This window comes from Ovis canadensis, chromosome 16 (assembly GCF_042477335.2).
Source record: "Ovis canadensis isolate MfBH-ARS-UI-01 breed Bighorn chromosome 16, ARS-UI_OviCan_v2, whole genome shotgun sequence".
In the NCBI taxonomy this organism is placed as follows: Eukaryota; Metazoa; Chordata; class Mammalia; order Artiodactyla; family Bovidae; genus Ovis; species Ovis canadensis.
Window position 1 is genome coordinate 46114110 of NC_091260.1, and position 22395 is coordinate 46136504.

Below are 22395 nucleotides of genomic sequence, written 5' to 3' on the forward strand. Positions count from 1 at the left end.
TGGTGGGTAAAGAGAAGGCAACAGTTACATCTATGGAGAGCAAACACAGGAGTGCCTAAGCAGTGCAGACTGAGAATATCCCTTGGACACTGAGGGTAGGGGCACTCTATAGGGGATGTTGGAGATGGTTTCTCCAGGGTAGATGACACCAGAGCCAAGTCATGAAGAGTGGGGCGGGTGTTGCCATTCAAGTGTGGGGTGAAGGGGTACATGGAGTGTGTTTCAGGTGGCATGAACACACCCTTGAAGACTTGTTCCCTTAAGGAGCAACCACCTTCTAGACTTTGCCTTATTTGTACTTGATCACAGGGCTTTCCCAAAAAAGACATGTGAAAGAAGAAATAATGTTGGGGCACATTTAAGAAACACTTAACAGAAAAGATGGGCATGAAATGGGGTTTTATGTAAATCAAAGTCTTACATGAATGCTCTGTTGCCTCAGATGAGTGTTGACATGGAATGCAAAAATCACTGTAAAATAGAGAACTTGTTATCTGGGATTAAGTTTATTGGTATAACATGAAGCTTGTCATGATGACAAGGGGTTTATTATCATTTAACCAGAATTATTTATACTGAAGAATTTAGCAAAATTGCACACAGATTATCTAAAGAATTAAGGAGACATCACCATGAAGCAAGTTATAGAAAGTATTCGGTTGGATAAAAACAAAATGGTGGTTTCCTAGATTTTGTAGGAGGTCTGTAAGTGATGCAGTGGGGAAGAGAAAGCTGGAGAAGCAGGTGGAGGAAAGAGATTTAAATGTTCACCAAGGTTATGATGAAGTTAGCAAAGAAGGAAATACATATAAAAATCAGAAGCCTTGAGGACCAGTCAGAGCTTTTTTGATGCTTCACTTGGTGTCTGGTCATCTACCTTTTCTGACATTTCTTCGTGGAGAAAGAAAGGAGCAGATTGATGGAGATGAACAAGACACCACTCACCCTAAAAATTCACAAGTAGATTCAACCCCTCTCACTTTACTGCTCTTTCAGAACATTCCTTCCTGCTGTGATCAGGTAAGGAAGAAGACTTGGCAGTTGAAAAGAAAACAACAGCACAAAGAATTTAAAGGACCAAATGACAATTAAATGGAAGCGCTAAAATGAAACACCTGGTCTTTGGACTCCTAATAAAGTGTTCTTTGCTACCCCACTACACTGCATCTCTTTTGGGGGATTTATTTTTTATTGCTAAAAACCCAGCGATTGTTCCTGCTTTGTGAATCATAGCACACTGTAAGGCTCAGCCTGGCATGGTTAGAATAGAGCGCTCAAGTGAGAGTTAGTCATATCTTGGCTTCATAGCTAACCTATTGTTGAATATTGAAACTGTGACATTCTTTAATCCTTCTGCATCTCATTTTCTCTTTTTCCTTGATCTGTGTTATGTCTTGAAGCTCAGTGTGAATGGAGTCATCTAAATACCTTGTTGTCACTGCAAGAATACTGTTGGTGCTACCATCCTAGGCCAGCCATATGGTTTGCTCCCAAATATGGGTTGCAGTTTCATTGGTTCTGTGGGTCTCAGGAAGTCTGTTTAGGCCATTTTCTGTGTAATTCTGTGTTCAACTTCATTGAGGAACTTAAGACTTCCCTGAAAAATTCCCTGGTGGTTTAGTTGCTAAGTTGTGTAGGACTCTTTGTGACCCCATGGACTGTGTCCATGTAGGTCCCCATGTAGCCTGTCAGGCTCCTCTGTCCATGCGATTCTTTAGGCAAGAATACTGGAGTGGGTTGCCGTTGCCTTCTCCGGGGGATTTTCCCCACCCAGGGATCAAACCTGGATCTCCTGCATTGCAGGCAGATTCTTTACCATCTGAGCCACCAAGAAAGCCTAAAGAATTCCCTAGTAGATTGTGGAAATGTTCAGTATACGTTATGTAAACAGTTCAAGGTTACTGAGCACTTGGTAAGTGCTGGACACTCACAGTCACCCCTGAGGTATAGCAAATGGATAAGCATAGACACAGGATCCTTGCCCGGCTAGTGTGGAGTGGAGTGAGGCTTTACACTCAGGTCCTTTGACTCTGCTCTGAATCACTGAGCTGTACTGTTTACATGGAAAATGATTTTTGAAAGGTATGTCTTGGTGATATGCTGTGCTGTGCTTAATTGTTCGGTCATGTCCATCTCTTTTTGGCTTCATGGACTGTAGCCTGCCAGGCTCATCTATCCATGGGGATTCTTCAGGCAAGAATACTGGCATAGATTGCCATGGCCTCCTCCAGGGGATCTTCCAAAGCCAGAGATTGAACCCAGGTCTCCTGCATTACAGGTGGATTCTTTACTGTCTGAGCCACTAGGGAAGCCCAGGAATACTGGAGTGGGTAGACTATCCCTTCTCCAGGGGATCTTCCAACCCAGGAATTGAACCGAGGTCTCCTGCATTGCAGGCGGATACCTTACCAGCTGAGCTACCAGGGAAGGCCCTCGGTCTTGGTAGGGCACAGTTAATTCTGGTAGTTGAAGTTCTCCGAAACCAGAGTTGGTTGTTCATTGGAACCCAAGTGGCTGCTTTCATACCAGATGTAGATCTTGCTCAAATAATGGGAACTAAGTAAGAGCTCCCCACAGAAAACGTTCCTTGGAGGCCCACAGATTGTTCACTTTGTTTACACGCAGACCTGGAATTCATTGTGACATGTCTTATTTGAGTTATATGACATGCATGGAGTCCTGACAACTATAGAAGTTCGAACATTCATCATTAATTTCAGCTCTTTAATTAAGCGTCTGTCACACGTGCAAGCTTTCTTTGAAATCTGGGAATGAAAGTAGATCATTAAAAATGAAGCAGAAAAGAGGTTTCATTTCTACAGCTATAAATTTTCTTACACAGTAAGGTCTAGAAAGATACAGTTTTTTTGTTAAAAGTGTAATGTCTATCCACTCTCTCCATATATATTTAGCACTAATTTTGACTAAATTAAAGTAATACAGTTTGTCATTTTTTGAGATTCACCCAAGATTCCCAATGGAATTCCCCTTTTTTCCCATTCATTCATTCAAAAAACACTGAATATCTTTCGTGCCGTACACTGGATTAAGTATACTAAAGCCTCTTAATTGCTCATATGTTGGTTCATTGACATGTTATCAGAAGGAGTAAAATCTTAAGCCCAGTTATTTGAAATCCTTTGCTTCTGATCATACTTGGTATGGTAGCAGTTTTGAGAGACATAAGTCAGACAGTGGTGCATAATTGAGAAGGTAAACTTGGAGATGGCTTAAGATGATGATGGCATCATGTGTGGTGCTTTTAGACCCAAAATGGAAGCAGTAGGAGCATTTTTGCCATTTTAAATAGAGGATCTAAAATGTGACAAATTAGCCTTCAGCCTCAAGGGAAATAGTAATTTAGGCTTCTGGCGCTTGATCCTTAGAAAGGAGCTTCATCATAATCAGAAGAAAACGATCTGAAGATCAGATCATCAGAGCTAATGTTTCAACTGTGCAGCAGAGACGTGCCCCATGGTCAGCTCTGTACTGCGCGGGGTTGGGGGAGTAGGGAATGGCAGAAAGGGGCTGATGGTTGGAAACCTGCTTCCCATCTCAATCCCTCCTTCATATTTGAAGAAAAGGTAGTGTAGCTGAAGGAAACTTTGAAAAAAAAAATATGACTATAGACCAGCACACACATTTTACCGGTGAGCAGATAGAGGCCCAAATATATTCCAGGAAAGGCAAATAGCTATATAAGAAAGTGAATATAATCATGGTTTTCCACACTGCCTGGGGCATCAGTGAGCCATTTTACAATCATTTTGCCAGCATGGTGTAAATTCTGACTATTGAGTTATGTACGAATTGTGACATAGCTACGCTGGGTGAACTGAAGATGATGAAGCATAGAGGTTTGCAGGAGAGGAAAGTCTTCTTGTGCCCCTGTAAGAAGTTAATAGATAATACCTAAAGCTGATTAATTAAAACATAAATAGCTGGGTCAACATAGTATTTAAAAATACAGAGTTTCAATGGAACAGAATACAGAGCCCAGAAATAAAATCACACACCTTTGGTCAATTAATCTTCAACAAAGGAGGCAAGAATATACAATAGAGAAAAAACCGTCTCTTTGATAAGTTGTGGGGAAACTGGACAGCTACATGTAAAAGAATGAAATTAAAACACTACCTAACACCATACACAGAAATAAACTCAAAATGGCTTAAAGACTTAAATATAAGACATGACAACGTAAAACTAGAAGAGAACATAGACAAAACATTCTCTAACATAAATTATGGCAATATTTTTTTAGAGCAGTCTCTCAAGGCAATAGAAATAAAAGCAAAGATAAACAAATGGAACCTAACCAAATTTATAAGCTTTTGCACAGCAAAGGAAACCATAAAATGAGAAGATAATCTACAAGCTGGGAGGAAATATTTGAAAAAATGGAACCGATAAGGTCTTAATTTCCAAAATACACAAACAGCTCATACAACTCAATAACAAAAAACCAGACAACCCAATGAAAAAATGGGCAGAAGACCTAAATAGATATTTCTCCGAAGAAGACATACAGATGGCCAATAAGCACATGAAAAGATGCTCAGCATTACTAGTTATTAGAGAAATGCAAATCAAACTACGTTGAGGTACCACCTCATTCCAGTCAGAATGGCCATCATTAAAAAGTTTACAAACGCTAAATGCTGCAGAGGGTGTGGAGAAAATGGAACCCTCTTACACTTTTGGTGGGAATGTAAATTAGTACAGCCACTGTGGAAAACAGTATGAAGGTTCCTCAGAAAACTAAAAATAGAGTTGTCCTGTGAGTTAGCAGTCCCATTCTTGGGCGTATATCTGGACAAAATTCTAATTTTAAAAGATACAGGCATGCCTACGTTCATAGCAACACTGCTTACAATAGCCAAGAAATGGAAACCTACACGTCCACTGACAAATGAATGGATAAAGAAGATATATATATATGCACACATGTATACAATATTACATATCAAATAATATCCACATTAATTAATATATATATACTAGAGTACTACTCAGCCATAAAAAGGAATAAAATGATGCCATCTGTAACTATATGGATGAGTCTAGAGATCATATTGAGTGAAGTAAGTCAGACAGGGAAAGAAAAATACCTATGATATCACTTACATGTGGTATCTAAGATACAACACAATGAACTTACCTATGAAACAGAAACAGCCTCACAGACATAGAGAACAGAATTCCTGTAAGGGATTCTCTGGCAGTCTGGTGGTTAGGACTCAGCATTTTCACTGCTTAGGGCTCAGGTTTGATCCCTTTTTGGAAAACTAAAGTCCCACAAGCCATGTTGCTCAGCCAAAAAATAAAAATAAAAAGAAACAGACTTGTGAAAGCAGATGGGCAGGGGAGGGTTGAATTGGGAGTTTGGGTCTAATAGATGTAAGCTATTGTATATAGGGTGGATAAACAACAAGGTCCTGTCATATAGCATGGAAAACTATATTTAATATCCTGTAGTAAGCCATAGTAGATAGTGAAGTAAAATTTGTTATAAAATAAAAAATTTTTAAATGCAGAGGTGAGAAGAAAATGTATAAAAGTATATAGAAAAATGCTAAATAAAGTTGAAATTGATTTCCTGTTCAGAGTATGTCTAAGGATACAGAGGGGAGTCCAGAACTGCTGTTTTCTGTGAATATATTACTTTTTCAACAAATAAAAATAAAACTTGAAGGAATGTATAATATGCATTTGCATCCTATGTATGCCCCCTACCCTTGGTAAAAAAATAACTCATTTGTCAAGGAGACCTTTCCTTGGGAGATCTAAGGGTGGAGACTTGAGAGATCAAATCTGTGGCTGGCTGTTTCCCAATTAAACCAGTTATGCCTTTGGCTACTCATTTGTATTTCTCCTTAAATTACTGCAGGAACACAAGCTGCCTCTAGAAAGGTGAAAGCATGATAGCGCAAGGTTTTGAAACAGCCTGTACTTAGGAGACAATTTCTCTGATAATTCCTTTTGTCCTATCTTATACGAATTCTAAATAAGAATCAGCCCCTAACTACTCTTTTTGATGTTTTTTAAAACAGGGAAATGCACATAAAATCATGGAGAAATGTACATTACCTCTAACAGGAAAGCAGTGTGTCAACCGTATCATTACTGAAAAGGTAAAGTGCCTTTCTCTTTTATTTCCTTTAGTGCCTGCTACCTTTTAAAAAAAATGTATAAGCATTTTAGAACTTTTTGTTATTTTCTAAAAGTGTATTACATTGATAGTCTTGGGATTAATTTAATCTGTGGGTAGACTGAGCAGGAAGATTCATCAATTTAATGTTTCTGGATGCATAATTCTTAAGTGAACTTCTCTGGAAGTATACATACAAACAAAATTGAACTCCTCCCCTTGGTAACTTTGACAGTGTGATACAATCAAAGAAAAGTTATATTGAGCCTTATGACTAATACAATAGATGATCTATACAAAGTTAAGAATATATTTATCATTTCTGTCTTCTTTGATTTCCTGAATCACAAGTACACATTGTTGGATCTCATTTTAGGAAACTCAGTAAAAATTAGGTTTTAACCATTTAGGTACAAATTGCAGTATGGCTCCCACAGTGAACCAGAAAAATCTGTTCTTTGGTTCTTGCATAAAGTGGACTTCAGAACACACCTGCGTTTTAGAGGACCTCTAGATATTATCTTCTTTGATAGAAAATTGTTACTGGTAAATTGAAACTAAGAGAGCAGCATCACTGCAGGTGCTGTAGTTCCTTTTCTACGCAGATTTGAACCTGTGATGCTGGAATGACATTGTTCTCGTAAGTAAGCCAGGAGGGTGTCATTTGAATTGTTTTGAATCAGTATTTTGATGAACCACAGAACAGAATTCTCTAGATCAAGAGTTTGTTTGTTTATTTGTTTTTTCATAATGGTGCTGTTCCTTTTGGTATCAGTCTGGTTTAGAACCCTCATTCAGTTGTGGTTCGAGGCACCCTAAAGCAGCCTTTTGAAGCAGAAGGCTTATAATACTTTTCAGAAGCCACATTTTAAGGAGAGTTTTGTCCTAAAATGGTGCCTGCCCCTAGGGCAGTTTATATCCATAACAATGACATGTAGAGAAGAACAAGCAGATAAAAGGGCACAAATTTAACCTACCATTTATTCCAAGTCTTATCATTTCTTAAATTCCTCCACAATCATGGACAGGACTTGTTGAAAAGAATCCATTACTTTGAAATCAAAGACAAAACAGTCCTTGCTCCTGTTTTCTTTAATAAAGTAATGCAGTACAGCTTCTATGGGCAATCCCAGCCACATTTTACCCCCGATCTTCCTCTTCTCCCTGGCCCCCCTTCATGTGCGCCCTTGCCTTGTTCTTACCAGTTTAGTGCTTTCATGTGGAACGACTCCCATTCAACTCTGCCTCCCCAAATTCTACCCATCTTTTAATATAATTTTCAGCTTCATCATGAAGAGGTTTCAGATAACTTAGCACTCACAGTTTCACCCTCAGAGTGGCCCACCATTCATTTTGGCACTTACCATCTAATATAGGGGCCCCTAGCCCGCCGGGTACCCATCTTAAACCTGGCTGGCGCAGCCAGAGGTGAGCGTTAAAATGAGCAACCAAAGCTTCATCTGCTTCTTCCCATCGCTCCTTGTCTTTCACATTACCACCTGAATGATCCCACCTGCTACCCCCAGTCTGCGGAAAAATTGTCTTCCACTAAACTAGTCCCTGGCACCAAAAAAGCTTGGGAACTACTGATTACATGCCTGCATTTTCTCATGAGATTACTTATATGTTATTTAACTTTACTGCCATTTAAAAAAGCTTTCTACGCTTTCTCTCCATCTGCACTATTGTTTTGTACATCCTTTCATTTCATAAGTATTTCTGAGCTCCTTCTCTGAGGCAGGCTATTGCCAACAGTGGGCTCAGAAAGGAGGACAGTCTGCCACCCAGGAGCATGTTCAGGGGGAGCTGACATCCAGCATCCAGAGGTGCCAGAAGTTAGAGTGATGCATGGAGTAAAGTGCACAGGAGAGATGTGCCAGGTCAGATGCTGAGTTGAGAACACAGAGGAAGGCTGCGTAGCAGCTCAAGAGAGTCTCAGGAAAGCTTCTAAGTGGTATCAGATATAAGTTTTTCTCTCTTTCTCTCTCTCTCTTCTTTTTTGGCCACACCGCACAGCTTTTATGATCTTAGTTCCCCAACACCAGGGTTTGAACCCAGGCCCTAGTAGTCTCAGCGGTAAAGAATCCGCCTGCCAACACAGGAGACATGGGTTTGATTCCTGGGTCAGGAAGATCCCCTGGAGAAGAAAGTGGAAACCCACGCCAGTATCTTTCCCTGGGGAATCCCATGGACAGAGACGCATAGCAGGCTACAGTCCATGAGGTCGCAAATAGTTGGACAGGACTGAGGGTCTCAGTGACAACAGAACAACTCTCGGCAGTGAGAGCTGAGTCCTAACCACTGGACCACCAGGGAATTCCCATCAAATATAAGCTCTTAACTGCAAGGCATTTCACAGTCTGAATCTTTTCTCCTCCAGTCTGTTGCTCTCTTTTTGCCTTAACATTCTCCCCACCTCTACCATCCTAAATGCTATGAACTATGTGGCATCACTTGCACCTTCCCCCCCAACACACACCATGTTCTTCTGGGACTTTGCACATCCTGTCTCTCTCCCTGGCATGCTCTTCCCACCGTAGCCATCTGGCTAATTCCTGCTCATGTTTTATGTCTCAGCTATTTATTCTTCTAGCAAACCTTCCCTGTCTGTCCCCAAGTCTTGTCATTGCTTCCCTGAATCTTAGGACTCCACCCTAACTTAGCACTGTATTGAAATAACCTCTGAGCTCTGCCTGTCTCACTCATTACTGTTTATCAACATTGAGCATAATGATTGACCTGTACACAGTGAATGCCTGTTGAATAAATACCATACATTCCTTGATGAGAAAATTAATAGATTGAGTGATGAGTCTTGAAAAACAAATATGAGTTTTTATAAGTGATAATAAGACCAAAGAGGCCCTTCTAGGCAAAAGGAAGAAAATAGGCAGAGTCACAGAGGTATTAAAACACAGCTTACTCAAGGACTTGCATGTGGGACAGTGTGGAGCTTGGGACAGCATGGAGTGAGGGGATAGCCAGGGATTTTGAAGGCTGAAGGTGAAAACCCAGTGAGGGGCTGAATTATGAAGGAATGTGAATATATTGTTAATAAATTTGGGTTTTATATAGAAGGCACTTGGGAGCCCTTCATGATTTTTAATGGACTTTGCCCTTGTGGCTCAGCTGTTAAAGAATCCGCCTGCAATGTGGGAGACCTGGGTTCCATCCCCAGGTTGGGAAGATCCCCTGGAGAAGGGAGAGGCTATCTATTCCAGTATTCTGGCCTGGAGAATTCCATGGACTGTCACAAAGAGTTGGACACAACTGATCAAATTTTTCATTTTCACTTTCGTGATTTTTAATAGTTGGGGACACCATTGATTAGATTTGCATTTTGTAAAGAGCCATATGGTTTTTACATAGAATAGGGGGAGAAGCCATGAGACCCCCTTCAGGTATCTTGGTCAAAAATATCAAGGTCCTGAACTGCAAGACCCAAAGAGAGATTTCAGAAAGATTTAGGAGATGGACTCAGCCTACCTTGGTGATGAATGGGGCATAGTCACTAAGGCAGAGGTGATTCCTGAGTTTTCTGGCTAGAGTCATGGTTACCTCTTTTATCTTTAATGAAGCCTGGCTCTTCAGGAAGAGAAAGGGAGTAGCAAGGGGAGGCAGCGAAAAAATAGGTTTTGTTTGAACATACTCAACTTGATACTCCTGAGTAAGGTGACATCCAAAGTATCCAGTCTGAGATTTCTGACAAACAAGTAGAGATGGGTATCTGGAGCTCAGAGAAGTCACTGTTTGAAAGAACGTGTGAACTCATTAGCTGATGGGGGTAACTGGAACCTAACCTATAGGTGGCGTTGTGTAGATAAAGGGAGCAAAGTGTGGCACTTTGGGTGCCTCAGAGAATGGAGTAGGTAGGTTATTTCCCCTGTGCTCCATACATAGTAGATGCTTAATAAATGCTGCCTTGCTATTAAGTTTAATGACTGTGACCACTCTGCCAGAGCAGATGTGGGACTAGAATTCCATTTTCAGCTCTTAAGGAAAGTTCCATTAGTTGCCTGCCATTTGAAAGAGGCTTCAGAGATATTACAACTCTGCTTTCTTGGTTTTGTGTTGCTAGAATGATGGGATGATAGATGCCTTCCTCCACAGCACTTGGGCTGTGACTAATTGCTTTATCCATAATGCAGCCTGTTATGGTGGTAAAAAAATAATAAAATTATTCATTTGTAAAACAAAGTAATTGAAATATTATTCTTGGTAGTTGAACAGTTGGTTGTAGCTTTTAGATTTTAGTGTCTGTCTTTTATCAAGTTTTTGTTTACACTTTATATGACTAAGTGGGGAATCTCCCTCAATATTTCAAAAGTAGGTTTCTCATTTTTTAAAAAATTCATAATGCTTAGTTTTCTAATATATGACCTTGAGAGCTAATTAGGGATTGATAAAGATGTTAATAAAAGGTTTTTAAAAGCAGTGTCATTTGCCACACAGTTTATCTTCTTGATCACCGAAGCCTTATACTCATAATACCACAGTTATACACAATAAGGTTCTTTTCCTCTTATTTGTTCCATTTTGATAAATTTGTGGTTGTTCATAATACAAGGGAAAGAATATAGTATGAATGATGCTCCAGACACATTTTCTGCAAATAAAAAGTTGCCAATTAAAAAAAAATTGTCATTGTCATTTTGAAATTGAATAACCTACTGCCTCATATGGACATTCCTCACTGATAATTTCTTCCCCCTCAAAACATATTTCAGTTGAAAAAAGTCTTTAGGAACATAAAAATGTGGAAACAAAAATGTTTGCTGAAATATATCATCCCAAATTTAAATCATCTTTTCCAGTAAAACCAATCAGGTGTCTATGTATTTATCAAACAAAGCAAATATCACTAGTTCCCTTAATGTTTTGCTCCTGAGGAGAAATATCAGTTATCTGGAGACAGATAATCATTTGGAGGCTTTAATTTGTGTTCACACACATACACACATGTGGGAGAAAGAATATGCCTCTGTGGTGTCCTTGCTATGTCTCAGGCATGAGGCCAGCTGCTCAGAGTAGGTTTGTTATTATATTTGTCCTGTATAACAATCTTGGGAGGTAGGTTTGTTTGACATACATCTACAGATGTGAAGACAGGTTCAGCGAAGATTACATAGCTATTGTCAGCTGAGCTGGAATTCCAGTTCATCTTGAAAGCCAGGATTCTTTCCGCTACATATTGTTGTGTCTTCTTTTTTATTATTTTAAAAATTTCTATTTTATATTGGAGTACACAGTACTGTGTCTTTTTAATAGCCTCCAGGAGTGTGTTTAAAAATGTCAATTTGGGATGGACTTCCAAGCTAGATGAAAATAAAGATTCTAAGGCTGCAAATAATAGTTTAATTTAAGGTAATTCCAGAGGAGAGGAGAGGTCTGGGAAGCATAAAATTTAAGTCTGGAAGACTGACCTTGAAAACTGGAAGAGGGAACAATTCCAGTGCATGGGAGGACAACTTACTGTAGAGTCCATGAGTGAATGTTTAGGGAAGCAGTTTCGCTTCTTGCAGTTAGAGCTTCCCATTGGGAGGTAATCTGCCTTAGAAAGTGAGCCTTCTACCACTGGAAGTTTCTAAACAAAGCCCCAGAGACCATCTCAGAAGGATGCTTTGAAGAATTCTTGTGTGGAAGATTTTATCGCGTGACTTTGTGGGTCCCTTCTACTCAATTTGTTGCATTACCAAGAGTGACCACATGTGTTCTGTATCAGACACAGCTGGTTGAATCTACCTGCTTGGGTCAAGCTATACCAATTGGCACCACCATCACCTAGTATAACCAATCAGAATGTTGAAATGCAGTGTTTAGGGTGAGGTGAGCCTTCTCATGCTTGTCCTAAACGTAAGCATCTTCATTTGATTTCCATACCAGAGGGAGAGTCTCTATGCTTTCAGATTTGTGTGTTTTCACAGGACTTAAGGGAAAGCTTTAATATTTACCTGGGGGAGGGGGTTGTCTTTCAGGGCGAACTGTCCCTTTATAATTAACTCCTAGCTACTTCAGACTGCCTGCTTTTGTTTCCGGTAATTTACTGAGAAGCATCAGTCAACTTTCCCCCATCATCCCTGTACTTTCACCTTCTAAATCTCTCCTCCCTCCTTGCTTTTCTTCCTCCTTTTTTGTTCAGATCATTGTTAATTGCCAAATTAAATTTTGACCAAAAGTGTTAGATCTAACAAAAGGAAAGTAGTTAAAAAAAAAAAAAAACTGGTTATAATAGTGGCAAATGCCATCAGTAGTCAGCATCCATTTATTTTCTGGCATCAACAGCACTCCCCAGCTAATTGCCAATTAAGGCACTGGCATTTATTCTCACCAAAATATAGTAGTTACAGTTGACATGTTTTCATTGCTGATTTTCAGTCTTTTACCCTGGGTCTTTTCTGTCCTTAAAAAACTTGTGAGGTTATTTCTGTTTGGTGCTATAAAATAATTACAGTGATAGGAATAGTCACTGTTATTTTCTTGATTTTGACAGGCTGTGTTTGATGTGGACAACAAGAAGGGTCTGACTCTCATTGAACTCTGGGAAGGCCTGACAGTGGATGACATAAAAAAGAGCACTGGGTGTGATTTCACAGTAAGTGTTTCTATGAACAAATCCAGCCACTTGTCCTGTACCCCAAGCTTGATTAATGGGTATTTATGGGACATGAACCAATAATTTGTGATCATTTTTGGAGTTGACCTTTGCGGGAACAGAAGTGGAAGGATGGGTGCCTCCAGTGAGAGCAGGTGGGAGCAGGAACAGGCTCTGACTCAGGGGACGGGGTTGGCTCAGGGATCAGAAGCAGGAGGGGGAGGAACCACCAGGAGCTGCTGCAAACAGCAGGTTGAGCTTGAGCTCTAAGCTATTTGCTGTAACATTCCTTGCAGTCCTCTGTTCCTGGGTTATGTATTGGGCACAGCCAAACTTTATTAACTAAAAAATGTGAACCACACACAGACAAATGATTCTTCCTTATTTTGAAATGTATGTGTGGAATTTGATTTTCTCTCTGATTAACTTCTTTGCTTGATCATTCCATCTATGGGCGATCTTAGAATGTTGAGCTTTTAACACCACTGGATTGATAATCACAAAATAGATGATTCCTGTATTTGAAGAAAAACTGTGTGCTTTAAAACTCTGACTTACAAAGCATATTAGAACATCAGAAGTATCCTCTAAGAAATCTCCAGATCCTTTTTTTAAACAGAGAATAAAGTCCACAGGGTCACTCAGTTGTGTCCAGTTCTTTGCGATCCCATGGACTGTAGCCCGCCAGGCTCTTATGTCCATGGAATTCTTCAGGCAAGAATACTAAAGTCCGTAGCCATTCCCTTCTCCAGGGGATCTTCCCAACCCAGGGATCAAACCTGTGAACCTGTGCCTCCTGCATTGGCCGGTGGATTCTTTACTACTGAGACCAGCTTGGGCCTGATAATATAAATAATGGCCTTTTAATATAAGAGCTTATTTGTGAATCACCAGTCACCAAACTGATGGGATTGGGCAGAGAGTTCAGTCCCTTTGGAGTTAATTGAAAGTAAAGGTGAAATGTGTCTGAAAAATTAAGAAATAGACTTTGCTTCTCACATACCTTTTTAAGAACATGTTAAAATGAAATATATTTATAATGAGAAGAAATATTGCAGCTACCCATCCTGGAGAAAGTAATTTAACAAACTGTTAGTCTCTCAGTCATGTCTGACTCTTTGCCACCCTGTGGACTGTAGCCCATCAGGCTTCTTTGTCTGCCGAATTTTCTAGGCAAGAATACTGAAGTGGGTTGCCTTTTCCTTCTCTAGGGGTCTTCCTGACCCAGTGAGGATCAACCTGACCCACATTGCAGCCAGATTCTCTACCATATGAGCAACCAAGGAACTTACTTGATAAATCATGCATGTATTTCATACATTTCTTCCTGAGGTACTACATGATTGGTTGGTACCTATTAGTGTTTAACAAACATCTGTAAACACAATTGTTCTGCATAATTCATGATCCACATATAACTGTTTCTGATACTGTGTGAAGGTCTTTGTCTATTAACCTTCTTTGAATTTCCTTTCAGAAAAAAGAAGTCTTCCAACAATTCCTTACATGAAAAGTGCATCTTTAATTAACTTTTCAGTGACCTCAGTGGGTAACAAATGGGATTTGTTTATAGTTTAACTATTTAGAATTCCTTACTCCAGTGATGAAAGCAAACAGTTTTTCTTCCTTAAGCTATTCTTTATATTTTTTCCCTCTGTGGATAAGTTAACCTCTTCTTCAGCAGATGACATTTTTGAGACATTCTATAGAATGTTCAAATCTCTGCTACAGAAGAGAATTATAAAAGAAGATCCTCATTGTTATCAGTTTTTTTTTCTTGTTAAGTCATGTAGGTAAATCAAGAATGAAAAAGATGGATTTTTACTGTTTTTGCTTTGTTTTTTAAGTGCTAGTTTCCATGTCTTGATACATTGAAAAATATCTCTGTGGCATCTCTCTAATCGCAGTAGCAACCCTCCTCCTCTTTTGGTATTGACGTATAATTTTGTTTCCTCCAAATGAGGCTGTTGAAATAAAGTGTTAATTTTTATGTCAACATTGCTCTGAAAATGAAAAAATCTAGTAGTATCAGCTAAGCCATCTCAACTGGATTTTGAGGATCTAATGATCAATGGCATCTCTTTAGACCCTGACAGATGAAGCCACATGTATCAAATTCTCTGTAAGACTAGAAACTGAAGTGTTCTTATTCATAAGAAGTTCTGTTTAATAGCTGGGTTATCAGGGCTTCCCTGGTGCCTCAGATGGTAAAGCGTCTGCCTGCAGTGCGGGAGACCCGGGTTCGATTCCTGGGTTGGGAAGATCCCCTGGAGAAGGAAATGGCAATCCACTCCAGCACTCTTGCCTGGAAAATCCCATGGACGGAGGAGCCTGATAGGCTACAGTCCATGGGGTTGCAAAGAGTCAGACACGACTGAGTGACTTCACTTCACTTCTTCAACAAGCTACATTTAATAATAAAGTACATTGGGATAGCATCTCTTTATTTAATAATTCAAAAGATATCTCATGATTATTACAGCATAGATAGCATTTTACTCTATGTGACTGCTTACTTACAGCTTACTCAAGATCTCTGTTTGGCAAAGGCCACTCAGCCTTCACTGTATACTGAGAAGTGAACATTTTAGAAAGGAATAGTTAGCCCAAAGAAAGCTAAAGACCTCGATCAAAGTAAATATGAAAATGTGTTGGTAAAAATCCCATGTACCTAAGAGTATGGGTAAGGGACTGGGCAAAGGATATAGAATGTGGATGTGAGCTGATGGAGAAAATCCTGAGAATTTCAAAGAAAAAGACAAATATGACAACATCGGATAACAGGACATGAAAAATTGAGGTTTCAGGGTATTAAAAATAATGGTAATGAAATATCTGAGCATTAAAAAAAAAAGTGACTGTGGTCATATATGGTTGTGAGAGTTGGACTGTGAAGAAGGCTGAGTGCCAAAGAATTGATGCGTTTGAACTGTGGTGTTGGAGAAGACTCTTGAGGGTCCCTTGGACTGCAAGGAGATCCAACCAGTCCATTCTGAAGGAGATCAACCCTGGGATTTCTTTGGAAGGAATGATGCTAAAGCTGAAGCTCCAGTAATTTGGACACCTCATGTGAAGAGTTGACTCATTGGAAAAGACTCTGATGCTGGGAGAGATTGGGGGCAGGAGGAGAAGGGGACGACCGAGGATGAGATGGCTGGATGGCATCACGGACTCGATGGACGTGAGTCTGAGTGAACTCCAGGAGATGGTGATGGACAGGGAGGCCTGGCATGCTGCAATTCATGGGGTCGCGAAGAGTCGGACACGACTGAGCGACTGAACTGAACTGAACTGAAGACTTTCCCGTATGTCACAGTACGATTAGCAAAAACAAAAAATGTGAAGGGAAATGTGTCCTTTAGGTATCACTTGAAATAGCTTCTTAAAAAATTCATAGTAACCATAATGTGAGTAGAAAGGAATTTTCTTTTCAGTTAGTAGGAAAGTCTCTGTCATGTTACGTCTGAAACTCCAGAGAAAGCAGTAGACGTTTTATAAAAGAAATGCAAATGTTGACTATATTTCAGGAAACTTCCTCACACTTCTAAAATAAGATTCTGGCCAGGAGTAGTTGACAGCAAAAGAAGCCAACCATAATGGACAGAGGTTTTGTTCCATATGATTGCTGTCCTTCAAAATGCAGTTGTTATAAAGAAAGGGACTTTCCTCTGTATTTCTTGGAGATTGAGTTCCAAATCTATCGAGAGTGATAAATGAGTTGGACAAGCAGAGGTTAAAATATCATGTTATAAAGCCTAGGATGAAGAATATGGCTTAGATGTACAGCCATATAAACTTTCCCAATTACAAACCCATGAAGTGAGAGGGACCTCCACTCCCAGTTATAGGCAGCCTTGAAAAATGAGGCCTTCCACGCAGGGGAGAGCCTTTTCTACTGAACTTCTTTCCATGTGGCTGAAAGCAAAATAGCACATGCTTCCTACAGAAAGCTGAGGAAGAAGGGTCAGACTGTATTCCACATACCCCCAGTTCCTCTGCCCAAATCATTCTTAGGGGACACACTTGAGGCCAGAGTATTACACTGATAAGTGTCCTTTCCCATGAGCAGTGGGGAATAAATACTTGACACCAGCACTGTTGGTTAGTAATGCCATACACACATGTTCATGCCCTACAAATGCTTGACTGTGATGCTATGCAAAAATGCTTTTTATTTTTTTTAAATAATTTTAGCTCCAAACATTTTTATGACTAAGGAGTTCTCTGGTTTACTTTTTCTCTAGAGCACTCACATTTTGAAAAAAATCTCTCAAATAAGTAGTCAGTAATAATTCATTTTCAAAGAGCCAAAGTGATATTGTACAGTTCTCATATTAAAGCTGTGATAAGCTAATGAACACGTTAAATTTATTTCTGGCTATACTTACATCACTCAGTGTGTTACTGCCAGCTACTTCATGGGCCAAATAGAAAAAGGAAATGAGCTTCCTGGTGGCCTAGTGGTTAGGATTCTGCTGCAGCCCAAGTTCAATCCCTCGTCAGGGGAACTGAGAATCATGCAAGCTGTGTGGTGCAGCCAAAAAAAAAAAAAAAAAAAGGAAGAAGGTGGCATCCTACCACTTGAATTCCATTATATTCCAAAGTATCTTTTTTAATAAATAGTTGGTTCAATTGGATATTCATTTCTTTCTTTTCTGATTCATGCTTGAATTACATAAGATAGGTTTTTCTTTACAACATGTATCTGTGGGCCTTTTTGAACTAGAATATTACTGTTTTATTTTTTAAGTTTTCTGTTTTTTTTAATATAAAAACTTAAAAATAAATTGAATCCATAGTTGAACATCATGTAGTAGAATAAACTTTCAGAGGTTATTAGTTGTCCATGGTTATTTATTAAACACCCAGTGTATCTCGCATATTAAGCTATGAAATATGAATAAAACAGGACAAACTAGTATAGTTCCTACTCCCAAGAGCCTTGGTCTTTTCTGTAGGTAAGAATACGCCTAAACCACCAGTGGCAACAAATCAAATAAGAATCCTGCCTATTGATATGTTTGCAGGGGAATCTGAAAGAAGCCAGCTACAGACATTCTTTGCCAAGTTGAATAAATTTGTATTCTCAATGTCTATTATGAACTGGTATTATACCAGAATTAAACAGTATATTCTTTGGATTTCAGTGGACTAGGAAGACAACTTGTTAGCTTATCCTCTGCTCATAAATCATGTAGTCCTATGCTTAGCCTGTAGATCACTTTGGCAGGATAATCTGCTTCAGCTTACATGGGTTCCCCATGTTGATGAGACTGTGAGAAAACAAATGAATAATGATGGGTTAGTAGCTGTTTCTCTTTACAGAAATAGACAGGCCAAGTCAGTGTACCTAAAGGTTCATCTTCTTTTCTGTTAAAAGTCAAGTTCCATGCTGAGGCTATAAAGGTTACTAAGAGCTCAAAATAGGGCCAACATGACAAGGATAAGGATCAGATGTCTAGTTTGAAAAAATCAAGGTGTCCAGTTTCCTTTTAAAGGCAGTGCTATAAAGCACCTATTAGAAAATGACCTGTTTCCAAAGAAGAGTTTTATTTCATTAAATTATTTCTACCAGTGCTCTGTGGTTTAAAAAAAGAAAATCGATTGTTTATGAGACACAGTCTCCAAATACTCAGAGCCCCTATATCTTCATTCTTTTTGGTAGAATTGAAGATCTGTGACTTTTGTATATTAACATCTTTTATTTTGTCTATTATTATATATCTGTTCTTGGAGCTGGCAAGTCTGAGTGAGCTCTCATTTATCCTAAGATATGTACCAAGCCATTCTGATCTTTTTTACTCTGGTCATGGCATTTTTAGGTAGAAAAATGGAAGAGGGGACATTAACTTTTGACATTGTGAAGACTTAATAAGAAAACAATTTACAAATGAATAGCAATATTTAACCTCATCATAGCCAAATAATTGTCTTCTGTTTTTACTACTGACGTAACCTCTATTAGGAGACCTTTCTTCTAGTTCTTTGAGGCTTATCTAATCTACTCATTTATTCATTCATTTAACAAAATTTTAAGTGTTTATTCTGGAAGACAAATTAGATCCCCTTCAATTGTCACATCCATGAAGGGCTCAAAAATCACCTAAATTTTAGTATTCCTTACTATGCTTTCCATGTAGCCTGTTAACTAAGACTTAATGGATATTTGCCAGATTAAATTTACCTGCTATTACACCTTGAAAGATCCGTCAAAATTAAGCCAGACTACTTACCACCAGGGTTTCCCTGGTAGCTCAGATGGTAAAGAATCTGCCTACAATGCGGGAGACCCAAATTTGATCCCGGGGTTGGGAAGATCCCTGGAGAAAGGCATGGCAGCCCACTCTGGTTTTCTTGCCTGGAGAATTCCATGGACAGAGGAGCCTGGTGGGCTATAGTCCATGGGGTCGCAAAGAGTTGGACATGACTGAGCAACTAACACACACACACTTACATTTAGATTTCCTTCTCCACCAGCTTTAGCATTAAATATAGATCTGCCCTCATATTTCTCTACTTCAAGACTCCTTGGAATTCATTTGCTATTTGGTACATTGAACATAATCATAGTTAATATTTAATATTTGTAATGCTATTACTTCCTTTTTATAATAACCTGGTATCTTTTTACTGCCCTTTTATCATTTCCACTCTGATTATGAAATTTCTGATAAAAGTGTGTTATCCAAAGACTGCATTATCTCTTAGCAAAATTGTGAATTGACTGGACCTGTTTTAAGGATTCTGAAACTTGTGGACTTGTGGCTTGCTCCATGGCTCTGTTCTGAGTGAAGTTTCATCAGTCTCAGAGCTCAGGGGGCCATTCAGGAGAGTTTGGTCATCTGGACCCTTGTTCATCTCCTGCTGCTCGTCCTCCACCTCCTCCTGGTTGCGAGTCTTAAATATCTTTAAGAGCTATAATGCAAGAAGGTTGAGAACTACCAGATACACAAAATGTAAATGGATAAAAGTGTTTTTTTCTCAGTGGCTCAAATGGGAAAATAATGAGGAAACTCCAGGTGGGGTCTATGGCAAGACTACTTGTTGCCTACATCATTTAGTTTTGGAAATTCAAAGCAGAGATGTTTTATACCATGAAGTTTTTTTTCATAAGTCCATAATTTTTTTTCTCTTTCTTTTACCAGGTTTCACCAAAACTCATACCGATGCAGCAGATCTCAACTTGAAATGTGTAGTAAACCATTGTTCTAGGCCTTGTGCTCTTCATTTTAACCACATAGGAGTTTATTAGAAGGACATCAGTAATCATAATTGTATATCTTACAGTTTTTGTCTAGTTTTCTTCTAGCATCTTACTGCTTTTATAGCCATATAGATTTTGTTCTCTCCAGCGTGCTATGGCATTTTAATGAATAACCAAAAGGAAAAATATATATGTTTAGCTTATTTGTTTTATAAGTGCTGAGAAGGTCATATTTACAGTTGGTGCTCACATTGGATTTATCTTCATCTTCTGTGGTAGATACATTAAATTGTGCACAATTTGTACCAAGATGGGCCCTTAGGGAGAGTTTCATTGGTATACTTTCCCTCCTAACTAAATCATGACATGTAGTAAAAAAAGGAGGGAGGAGAAGAACTCCACTCAGAGTATACCCAGGGCAGCATTGTTCTAGTTCTAAAAGATAACATTTGTGTGGATTGAATTAGGAGAAATGTTGTCTTAAAGATTAGGTTTTTCCTTTAGCCTTCTCTGTCTTTTCTTTTGGAGCCTCTGACTTTGTGATACACCTTAGTGCATCCCTTCTCCCTCCCCACTTTTGGTAACTAAAATAAATGCCCAAGAAAGCAAACAGGAACATCTCTGTGAGAGAAATAACCGGGTTTGTGGGAGAGACTGAAGGGTGTAGAGTCTATTGGTGCTGACACCCAACCAAGAAGTTGCCTTTATAAACAAACCAAATAACTACCTGTGCTTTGCCAAAGATGACAGTTTTTTTTTTTTTTTAGAAAGACGGCTATAAACCTAACTGATTAGTCAGTTTTCTCATTTTCAAACAGTGCAGTATTCCTGTGTATCCAGAAGGATCCTTAGAAGTCTTTCTCTATGGTATTGTGGGCTTCTTGTATAATACCTCCTCTTAAGGTAAGAGGAGCTGTGGGGTAATTTATCATGAACCTGCAGTAACAATGACAGGAGAGGTTTAGTTTGTTTTTGTTTTTTTTTTTAAGAATCCTTTCTTTTCAGGGTCTCTTTTTTCTTCTCGGGAAAGTTTCTAAATATTGAAAGCTTTTTTCTACAGAACAGTGTTCTTTCTTCTGCCCAGGCTTCTTCCTTGAGCAAAATACTTTTTATTCAGCTTTATCAAACTAGGGAAAATAACGATGAGCAAATCCAGGATTTGAAGTGCAGTGAACTTCATCCTCAGAAAATAAACATTGTAGATTAGACTTTGTAAGGACCTTCTCCTCCGAGGTATCCTCAGTTATCAAACTGTTCCCCAGGGGGTCTACCAAGCGTCCTGGGTATCAAATTGGAGAAAAGTCCAGGCACCTGAAGACAGGCCAGATTGCTGTCCTTTGGACAGAGGTAGGCATGTTACAGTGCAGTATATCATTCCTCTCATACCAGATATAGGCATTTCTGCAAGTTTTTAGCTAATGGCTGTCATTAAATTCACTTTCTCTTCAGATACAGCTACAGTTCTATCATTTTAGAGGAAGGAGAGGAGAAGCACACTCCGTATATAAAACGGTCTTTCTGGTTGGCTGCATGTTTGAAAGCTTCCTCTCCCAATACTGGTAAAATGGACTTTCTAGAGAATTTTCATGGTCTGGAGAATAATTTACATCTGTGTTAGAGTTATGGTTTGGAAAATGTATGATATTGATGGTTGCTGTATTTGTAAACTTACTTCTGTGATTCTAAGAAAGCACCTCATGTTGAGTGGCAAATTCTAAGTAGATGACTTTATATTTTTGATTAAAGAGTGTCATAGGTGTTAAGAAATGCATTAAGAACTACAATAAATATTCCAAATGGATGTCGATTAGTGTGGTTGTCCTTTTTCTCATTTGGGAATGGTTTCAATGTGGGAATGATACAACAGAGATTGGTGTGATAGCCAATAATAAAGTTAGCACACTTTACTACTTCTAATCAAGTGAGTGTTTTTTCTTTTGCTCTTGTCAAAGAAAAGATGTTATCCTTCATGAAAGAACAAGTGAAATGTTTACCTACATGAATTCTGACTTTGCTTCTTGTCAGAGTCATCATTTATTTGTCTATAAAAATCGATTATCCCAGATTTCCATGTGTTATTATTTATTCGCATGTATCTAACATTCCTTTGTTGTTGCTATTTACTTGCTGAATCATGTCTGACTCTTTTGAAACCCCATGGACTGTATCCCACCAGGCTTCTTTGTACATGGGACTTCGCAGGCAAGAATCCTGGAGTGGGTTGCCATTTCCCTTCTCCGGGAGATCTTCCAGACCCAGGGATCAAACCCACATCTCTTGCACTGCAGGCAGATTCTTAACTGCTGAACCACCAGGGGAGTCCAACATTTCTTTAGTAATGAGGAATTTTCCAGTGATATGTAGATTTTGCTTGCATTTTGAAGTGGCCCTACCCAGGTGTCTAACCAGCATCTATGTTGCCCCTCTTGTAACAGACTCACTCCCTGT

General features: G+C 39.1%; 1 protein-coding gene across 1 annotated transcript in view; it reads left to right on the plus strand.

Annotated features, from left to right (window-relative positions):
* OXCT1 (3-oxoacid CoA-transferase 1) overlaps nucleotides 1-21748 on the plus strand; it is a 161764-nt gene extending 140016 nt beyond the window's left edge. Inside the window, exons 15-17 of the mRNA XM_069556449.1 lie at nucleotides 6054-6134; nucleotides 12642-12743; nucleotides 19889-21748. Of these exons, the coding sequence (XP_069412550.1) occupies nucleotides 6054-6134; nucleotides 12642-12743; nucleotides 19889-19930 (225 nt within the window). The 3' untranslated portion in view covers nucleotides 19931-21748. The remainder of the gene's footprint in view (nucleotides 1-6053; nucleotides 6135-12641; nucleotides 12744-19888) is intronic.
* Nucleotides 21749-22395: the final 647 nt, after the last annotated feature.